Consider the following 10000-nt stretch of genomic DNA (forward strand, 5'->3'; position numbering starts at 1 on the left):
ACCCCTGTTTTTCCTTTCCACACTGTAGGCCTACATGTTTTTATTTTATTTTATTTATTTTTTTAACTTTTCAACTATAATATAGTTGAAAAGTTAAAAAATAATAATAAAAAAACATATGAGTGTAGTGAAAATGGAGGACCCTCAAATAATTATGTCAATCTGAGAACCTGACGTCAAAAGAAAAAGGAAAAACAGCGCCCGCTAGAGAGATACCCTTAGTCTTTGTTTGAAGTAACAGTTTTTATATTGACCTGTACTTTCATACATACAGTACAAACTGTGAAAAAAAAAGAAAAAAAAAAAGAATTCAATCATACCTGACCAGCGCTTTGTTTCTCCCTCAACTTGGCAACCCCCAGTAGTGTGCCGCTTGTTTTCCTCTCAACCTGGCAACCAGTCGGTCCAGTGTTGTCATTGTGTTGTTGTGTGTCGGTCGAACCAACATGGCGGCGGCCTCGGAGCTGCAGCTCCACACTCTGCCTTCAGACCCTCTGCTGCTCGTCTTCTCCTTCCTGGACTTCGACGACCTGCTCAGGTTCTCCAGAACACTTCGTTACGCCGACGGCGACGACAATTAACGCGACGTTCTTTTATTGTATGAACCAAAACCTCGCGTTTTGGTTCGTTCGTTCCGCGGCGTCCATAGTTCCATACATCCATCCCATCTGTCTGCTTTAGCTGTCCGCGACGCGCACATCCGCTCTAGAGCCCAGCCCCTGCGGTTGCGTCCGCATCCGGTCCGTTTCCACGCACACATGCATGGGGAAACGCGTTTCCGTATCCGCTCGCATGCTCCGCACCGGAAATGTGAACTTACAGAGTGAATGTGCCCCTGTTTACGTCTCTCGACACCAAACTGTCAACCAAAACAAACATTATTATTGTTATTATTATTATTATTTATTTAATTAATTATGACGGGGTTTTTTTTAAACATCAAACTGCTTCCATAACAAACCAAACACTAAAGCTAAAACAATAGCATTTTGTGAAGTTTTGTTATTTATTGAATCAAAGAGCGTTTGTTCAACACACTTCTTTTGTGATCTCTACAAGCTCACAACGGGTCGCATATTATTGTGCCCCACGGTGTGAGCTTGTAGATCTGTGCACAATGCCAATAACTTGCTTTGCATAACCAACGTTATGACATAACGGCTGCATCATGTGTAATATTACACCATACGTTGTGTTGTGTAAAAGTACCAATACTGCAGCTTTTAGATTGGCTATTTTCAAATTGCTGAAATGTATGTATGTATGCAACTTACTCCTGCCCCTTTAAATCATATTATTGCAAATAATATTTGAATACAACAACATTATTCCTAATAATCATTATGTAATTGTGTGTGTGTGTGTGTGTGTGTGTGTGTGTGTGTGTGTGTGTGTGTGTGTGTGTGTGTGTGTGTGTAGTTGCAGTTATGTCAGCAGGAGGTTTAATGAACTCTCTGGACAGAACGCTCTGTGGAAGAACCTGTGTGTCAGGCACTGGCTGCTGTCAGAGTGAGTGCACACACACACACACACACACACACACACACACACAAACACACACTCTCTCTCTCACACACACACACACACACACACACACACACATGCGTGCACAAGCACACTACCATTGTAAATACAGGGTTGAGGGTTCCCAGTCGGACATATTTAAACATTTGAAATAAGTACATTTTCCACTTCTGGAAAAGGTTTGTTGTAGGTTTTTGTATTTTGGTCTTTTCACCGGTCTTTTTTGAGGGGCACTAGCCCCTCCTATATTCAGCTGAATTTTTCAGAAAGTGTGGGTGTGTTTGTCGCCTCACAGCTAGAAGGTCCTGGGTTCGATTCCCGCTGGGGACGCTGTGGGCACTGGCGGCGTGTTCCCTCCTCCGCGTCATCAGTGCCCATACCCGAGGCGGGGGTTGGCGAAAGGGCCTTTCTGTGTGGAGTTTGCATGTTCTCCCCGTGTCCCCTAAGGTAGATACCCTGCCGTAATCATGCCGTAATCCTGGTCTCTAAAACTACCTCCCCCTGGCCAGCCGGGGCGCCTGATGGAGGGGAAAGGAACTGGTTGGAATAACGTGTCCCTTCCACGCGCTACGTCCAACCGGGGAAATTCCCCTCTGTCAGGTGAAAAGAAGCAACTTGGACTCCTCATGCATAGAAGGAAGCATGAGGTCAGTCCGCTGCCCCCCCCCAGGTTGGCAGAGGGAGTGTAGCGCCCAGGATTACATTAGATAATTGGCACTGGGTGAAAAAAGAAAAACTGGGTTACAAAATCGTGGGATAAAAATTTAGAGACAAAAAAGAAAGTGTGGGTGTAGGGAGCTAGGTTATGATTACATGCTGCTAGCAGTAGCAGGCTATGAATCAATGATCAACTTCACTCCATCGTGACCATTATAACTATGATCGAGACATAGCTGTTTTTAATAAGTCCTCACGCTTGCGCCCTTGTTGGATAAGCATAAAGAAAGAGGAATAATAAACATGCCATCACGGCAAAGAGCTACTGTAGTGTCAACAAACTGTGGATATAATAATAGGCTACTGTACAGGAGAACACACCGGCACGTCTCCAATCTAACTTGTTGAACAAACTACAGTAATTAAACTCACCAATAGTAAGTAAAGTATTTACACACTGTAGTCGTCCCCATTGAGCGTACGACACATGCTTTTTCCCCAAGAACATCTTTCCTGAACCAAGCCACCGCACATTGAGTGACGGTGACGGCAAAACCCACGTACAGTAGGCTTATGATATGATAAAACAATCAACCAGGAATGGATTAGTACTTAAATTGGAGAACTACCAACAACAGAGTTTACAGCTACTGCTGTAGAAAAGCCAAAAATACAACAACATGAAAAGTATTTAAAAAAAAGAAACTCTATTTTTGATTTACAGTGTCAAATAACAGTTTGATAGTCGGATATTCTATTATTCTATTAATGCACTATTAAGAGATCAACAGTCACCGGCTTTCTTGATTGACCAAACCCAACTCATCGTCTTTGTGGATTGGTCAGACTCCGTGGGACATTTGTGCCACTGAACCAATAATAGGTAAGCGATAGCTCACACATTAGGACTCTGTTCATACGGAGTGTGTGTGTGCGTGTGTGTGTACGTGTGTTTCAGGAGCGACAGAGCGGCGAGCGGCGTGTCGTGGAAGGCGTTGTTTAAGCAGTACTATGTGGACCTGGGTCGCTACGTCCACGACTACGCCACCCTGAAGACCGCCTGGGAGCAGCTCAACGGCTTCCTGCAGAACACCTGTCCCAGGATGCTGGCTTCACTGAAAGGTCTGTCTGTCTGTGTGTGTCTGTCTGTCTGTCTGTCTGTCTGTGTGTGTGTCTGTCTGTCTGTCTGTCTGTCTGTCTGTCTGTCTGTCTGTCTGTCTGTCTGTCTGTCTGTCTGTCTGTCTGTCTGTCTGTCTGTCTGTGTTCACATGTCTAGCTCCTGAACTTGAATAGTAAATACTTAAAAATATAATATTTTGCGTCAAACTAATTTGTTTATAAATCCATGTCGTATACACACCGCATCTCCACTAGCTAAAGACTGCTGGGTTGCGCCCCGAAAATAGCTGATCTACAAGCTCTCAACGCGTTGCAGCGCGACACGTTGTGAGCTTGTAGATCTGCTATACTTTCGCTATCTGCTATTTTTCTAACTTCGACACATTCACTAGTTAATTTCGTTCACGCAAAAATAACTTGTTCGATTGAACCCCGTTGACCCATTGACCCCGTTTGTTCATGACCGACACAACACTTAGCTGGGAGTCTCTTGGCTCTATTTTCATCACTGTGTTAATCCATTCTGACCTGAGATCAGATTCATACGAGGGTTTCCACTGGACACACACTGGTCTGATTAAAGGGATAGTTCAGATTTTTTTAACTTAAGTTGTATGAAATACTTGCCATTAATATAGTGGTTGCAACTGTATTAATTGATTGCCCGAGTCCCGTGGTGGGAGTTCTGCTCTGGTTTTGGTGAAATATCAAGTAGTTCCGGTCATTTTGTGGGGGGGGGGGGGGGGGCACTGGGGGGCCACACAGTAAAAGTAAATTAATCCACAAAACTAACGTTATTTGTATTGTTGACCTATTTCTAAAATATTAGTGCAACTTTCGTTATTTATTTCCCCCTCTATCACACAGAACTATGTTTTTTGTGTCCATATCACTACGCCCAAAAAATTGTTCCATGTGATGGCGGGGTCAAAGTTGAACGAAAGTCGTGCTAATATTTTAGAAATAGGTCAACAATACAAATTACTTTCGTTTTGTGGATTAATTTACCCTAGTGCCCCCCACAAAATGACCGGAACTACTTAATATTGACCAAAACCACAGCAGAACTCCCACCACGGGACTCGGGGCAGTCAATTAATACAGTTGCAACCACTATATGAATGGCAAGTATTTCATACAACTTAAGTTCAAAAAATCTGAACTATCCCTTTAAGCCCTTATGCCTTATGCCCCTTATGCCTAAACTTCTTTACCTTTTTTACTACCTTTTACATCTACGTTGTGAGCTTGTAGATCAGCTATGTGTGAACTATTAAATAAAAAAATCTAATTAGTAAAAAGAAAAAAACGTTTAGGGATAAAGGGGTAAGGCAGTGATGAAAATAGGGCCCTATGTCTGTCATAATACAGCTGTGTGCGACGTGATTGTGATTGGCTGTCCTACAGTGTGTACCCGCCTGCATAATGCAGCTGTGTGTGTGTGTGATTGGTTGTTTGTTACAGAGGGTGCCAAAGAGGAGGAGCTAGACGCCATCGAGGCGCAGATTGGCTGCAAGCTGCCCAATGACTACCGATGTTCCTACCGCATACACAACGGACAGAAACTGGTTGTTCCTGGGTTCGTACCCGTCTGTCTGTCAGTCTGTCTGTCCTACCTGTCTGTCTGTCTGTCTGTCTGTCCTACCTGTCTGTCTGTCTGTCTGTCTGTCTGTCTGTCTGTGGGTCCCATTTTTAGAGTCTTTGGTATGACCCGGCCGGGGATCGAACACCCGACCTCCCCGTCTCATGGCGGATAGTCTAACCACAAGGCCACTGAGCTGGTAAATGGGTTAACCCCTTTTGGTGTTAGCATCATGTTATGCTTTAGCTATTGAGAAATAGCAGATCTACAAGCTCATAGCGCGCCACCGAGTGGCGCGCTACGAGCTTGTAGGTCTGCTCTATTTTTGAAAATTCGAATAACGACTGACATAGAAACATAGCTTTTTCAGAAAACTGTCAGGATGTAGAAGACGTTTATTATAGAATCTGATCTCAGGTCAAAATGGGTTAAGAGCGTCTGCTATAAATGCCTAAATTGTAACATTGTAAATGGTGTGTGTGTCCGTGCGTGCGTGCGTGCGTGCGTGCGTGTGTGTGTGCGTCCATGCGTGCGTGTGTGCGTGCGTGCGTGCGTGCGTGCGTGCGTGTGTGTGCGTGCGTGCGTGTGTGTGTGTGTGTGCGTGCGTGCGTGCAGGTTGATGGGCAGCATGGCTCTGTCCAACCACTACCGCTCAGAGGACCTCCTGGACGTGGAGACGGCGGCCGGCGGCTTCCAGACCCGGAAGGGGATGAGACACTGTCTGCCGCTCACCTTCTGCTTCCACACCGGCCTCAGCCAGTACATGGCCCTGGAGGCCACCGAGGGCCGCAACGTGGCCGACATCTTCTACCACTGTCCGGTCAGTGTGCTCTCTGTGTCCGACATCTTCTACCACTGTCCGGTCAGTGTGCTCTCTGTCATCTTCTACCACTGTCCGGTCAGTGTGCTCTCTGTCATCTTCTACCACTGTCCGGTCAGTGTGCTCTCTGTCATCTTCTACCACTGTCCGGTCAGTGTGCTCTCTGTCATCTTCTACCACTGTCCGGTCAGTGTGCTCTCTGTCATCTTCTACCACTGTCCGGTCAGTGTGCTCTCTGTCATCTTCTACCACTGTCCGGTCAGTGTGCTCTCTGTCATCTTCTACCACTGTCCGGTCAGTGTGCTCTCTGTGGACCCGTGGCCCCCGGGTTAGGGTTAGGGTTAGGGGGGGACCACCGGGCTGGGGACCACCAAGCTGGGGGCGGGGGGGGTCCAGGTGAACCCTAGCCTCGACGACCTTAGAGGCATAAAGGTTCAACTTATGTAACTTAAACACATTGGGCTGTATTTTGCGTGTCTTAAAGCGCAAATAACATGCATTTTAAAACTGCTTTTAATATTTAATAATCATATTCTCTATGTCCCTCAAAGTTATTTCTAATGGTTTGATCCTCAATCACCACTCTGACATAACCAGGCCTTGTCATTTCTTTCTGGACTTTGAAAGCAGGTTTAGCTGCAGTACCACAATGTCCTGAGATGGTGGGGGTGCTGATATGCAGATTATTTAATATTTGAGTCATTATAATACTGATGCTAGATAAAACCAGGCTTGTTTCCATTCCATGCCAGCTTGGAAAATCAACAATGGTGGACATTGTAAACAAAGTGGAAATGCAAATTTGGAACTGAAGACTCTTTGGCCACTCAGAATAGCCAAATGGCATTGATCATCACGCCTCCAGGTCTTTAGTTTACTCAAGTTAGGGAATAAGACCTGGTACTTAAGACACGCAAAATACAGCCCATTGGGTGCGCAGCGACGCGACCCTGGGAAATAGAACGGTGGCGTATCGGAGCGTCAGGCGAGGCGTGAGCGCGCGTCGGACGCCGCCGGTGTGGGAAAGGTTAATTGAAAATAACGGAGGCGGCTGTTTTGGTACGCGGCGTTCACAGATGGTGTGTGTGTGAAGCCTTAGATAACATTTCATGTAGACATATGTAGGGACATTCTTGGCCCGAAACTGAATACCGAATATAGGAAACAGTTGGCCCGAAAACCGAATATCCGAATATTAATATTATATATCTTTCTTCCTACTATTGCTGTCATGGCCGTATCTTAAAGCGACCTGATTTATGGCAAAATAAATGGTTATTATGGGTCGATAAAACATGTATTCAGCTCTTTTGAATGCATTAATTGCATACACTATTCGGTGATATATTTTCTGCCTATTCGGGCCGAAACCGAATAGGCCGAAAATGCATTTTTAGCCATTTTCTGACGAACATTTTCTGCAGCCGAATATTCAGTGCATCACTAGACATACAGTAGCACTCTCTAGTGCGTTTGATAATTTCATTATATTGATATCCCACTGTTAGGTTCTTAGCTTTAATTATGATTCTCGATGACTCGCTCTGGTTTATGAGCATCGGCTAAACGATCAGCTAAATTATTGGGGAGCCGGTTCGAAAGCATTTGGACCTTTATTAGGTCTTTAACTCTTGAGAACGTAAACTTATAAACGTTAATTTATGCTCTTGAGAGTTAAATTATTGTTAATGTAACGTTTCTATCACAGAAAGATTCTGTAGTGACTCTGAGGACCCTGACTAGGGGTCCTCAGACTTAAAGCTGAACACTGATTCATCCTGAAAACATACTAAAACACATATAATATATTAAATATATTATTGTTAATATTATCATTACCTCAGTGTTTTACACCAAACACTGTTCTAACCTAGCGTGTTTGTGTGTGTGCGTGTGTGTGTGTGTGTGTGCGTGCCCATGCGTGCGTTTGTGTGCGTTTGTGTGTGTGTGTATGTGTGTGTGTGTGTGTGTGTGTGTGTGTGTGTGTGTGCGCGCGCGTGTGTGCGCACGTGCATGTGTGTGTGTGTGCACGTGCGTGTGTAGGATCAGATGGCTCAGGACCCTTCAGCCATTGACATGTTTATCACTGGTGAGTTGACTGACACGCGTGTGTCCGATCCACGCACGCACGATTAAATCAGTCATGTGATTCCATAGGAGCCATGCAATTATGGTTAGGGGAGGGGTTTATATTGGGATGTCACTAGGCTTATATGTAGGTTGTAGTTTAAACCCTCATGTTCTCTGTGTCTATGTGTGTAGGTTGTAGTTTAAACCCTCATGTTCTCTGTGTCTGTGTGTGTAGGTTGTAGTTTAAACCCTCATGTTCTCTGTGTTTGTGTGTGTAGGTTGTAGTTTAAACCCTCATGTTCTCTGTGTCTGTGTGTGTAGGTTGTAGTTTAAACCCTCATGTTCTCTGTGTCTGTGTGTAGGTTGTAGTTTAAACCCTCATGTTCTCTGTGTCTATGTGTGTAGGTTGTAGTTTAAACCCTCATGTTCTCTGTGTCTATGTGTGTAGGTTGTAGTTTAAACCCTCATGTTCTCTGTGTCTGTGTGTGTAGGTTGTAGTTTAAACCCTCATGTTCTCTGTGTCTATGTGTGTAGGTTGTAGTTTAAACCCTCATGTTCTCTGTGTCTCTGTGTGTAGGTTGTAGTTTAAACCCTCATGTTCTCTGTGTCTGTGTGTGTAGGTTGTAGTTTAAACCCTCATGTTCTCTGTGTCTATGTGTGTAGGTTGTAGTTTAAACCCTCATGTTCTCTGTGTCTGTGTGTGTAGGTTGTAGTTTTTAAACCCTCATGTTCTCTGTGTCTGTGTGTGTAGGTTGTAGTTTTTAAACCCTCATGTTCTCTGTGTCTGTGTGTGTAGGTTGTAGTTTTTAAACCCTCATGTTCTCTGTGTCTATGTGTGTAGGTTGTAGTTTTTAAACCCTCATGTTCTCTGTGTCTATGTGTGTAGGTTGTAGTTTATTAACCCTCATGTTCTCTGTGTCTGTGTGTGTAGGTTGTAGTTTTTAAACCCTCATGTTCTCTGTGTCTATGTGTGTAGGTTGTAGTTTATTAACCCTCATGTTCTCTGTGTCTGTGTGTGTAGGTTGTAGTTTTTAAACCCTCATGTTCTCTGTGTCTGTGTGTGTAGGTTGTAGTTTAAACCCTCATGTTCTCTGTGTCTGTGTGTGTAGGTTGTAGTTTAAACCCTCATGTTCTCTGTGTCTGTGTGTGTAGGTTGTAGTTTAAACCCTCATGTTCTCTGTGTCTGTGTGTGTAGGTTGTAGTTTTTAAACCCTCATGTTCTCTGTGTCTATGTGTGTAGGTTGTAGTTTAAACCCTCATGTTCTCTGTGTCTGTGTGTGTAGGTTGTAGTTTAAACCCTCATGTTCTCTGTGTCTATGTGTGTAGGTTGTAGTTTAAACCCTCATGTTCTCTGTGTCTATGTGTGTAGGTTGTAGTTTATTAACCCTCATGTTCTCTGTGTCTATGTGTGTAGGTTGTAGTTTAAACCCTCATGTTCTCTGTGTCTGTGTGTGTAGGTTGTAGTTTAAACCCTCATGTTCTCTGTGTCTGTGTGTGTAGGTTGTAGTTTATTAACCCTCATGTTCTCTGTGTCTATGTGTGTAGGTTGTAGTTTAAACCCTCATGTTCTCTGTGTCTGTGTGTGTAGGTTGTAGTTTAAACCCTCATGTTCTCTGTGTCTATGTGTGTAGGTTGTAGTTTAAACCCTCATGTTCTCTGTGTCTATGTGTGTAGGTTGTAGTTTATTAACCCTCATGTTCTCTGTGTCTGTGTGTGTAGGTTGTAGTTTAAACCCTCATGTTCTCTGTGTCTATGTGTGTAGGTTGTAGTTTATTAACCCTCATGTTCTCTGTGTCTGTGTGTGTAGGTTGTAGTTTTAAACCCTCATGTTCTCTGTGTCTATGTGTGTAGGTTGTAGTTTATTAACCCTCATGTTCTCTGTGTCTGTGTGTGTAGGTTGTAGTTTAAACCCTCATGTTCTCTGTGTCTATGTGTGTAGGTTGTAGTTTATTAACCCTCATGTTCTCTGTGTCTGTGTGTGTAGGTTGTAGTTTAAACCCTCATGTTCTCTGTGTCTGTGTGTGTAGGTTGTAGTTTTTAAACCCTCATGTTCTCTGTGTCTGTGTGTGTAGGTTGTAGTTTAAACCCTCATGTTCTCTGTGTCTGTGTGTGTAGGTTGTAGTTTAAACCCTCATGTTCTCTGTGTCTATGTGTGTAGGTTGTAGTTTATTAACCCTCATGTTCTCTGTGTCTGTGTGTGTAGGTTGTAGTTTAAACCCTCATGTTCT

General features: G+C 44.0%; 1 protein-coding gene across 3 annotated transcripts in view; it reads left to right on the forward strand.

The window, feature by feature from the left end:
• Window positions 1–441: 441 nt before the first annotated feature.
• fbxo3 (F-box protein 3) overlaps window positions 442–10000 on the forward strand; it is a 17600-nt gene continuing 8041 nt past the window's right edge. For 2 of the 3 annotated variants that reach the window (XM_083758789.1, XM_083758790.1), the window contains exons 1-6: window positions 442–538; window positions 1420–1509; window positions 3140–3303; window positions 4765–4879; window positions 5498–5702; window positions 7746–7791. In XM_083758789.1, coding sequence (XP_083614915.1) covers window positions 447–538; window positions 1420–1509; window positions 3140–3303; window positions 4765–4879; window positions 5498–5702; window positions 7746–7791 — 712 coding nt within the window. In that variant the 5' untranslated portion in view covers window positions 442–446. The remainder of the gene's footprint in view (window positions 539–1419; window positions 1510–3139; window positions 3304–4764; window positions 4880–5497; window positions 5703–7745; window positions 7792–10000) is intronic. The other variant, XM_083758791.1, reaches the window with a different exon arrangement.

The sequence above is a fragment of the Protomyctophum parallelum genome, assembly GCF_964188405.1.
Source record: "Protomyctophum parallelum genome assembly, chromosome: 23".
NCBI lineage: Eukaryota > Metazoa > Chordata > Actinopteri > Myctophiformes > Myctophidae > Protomyctophum > Protomyctophum parallelum.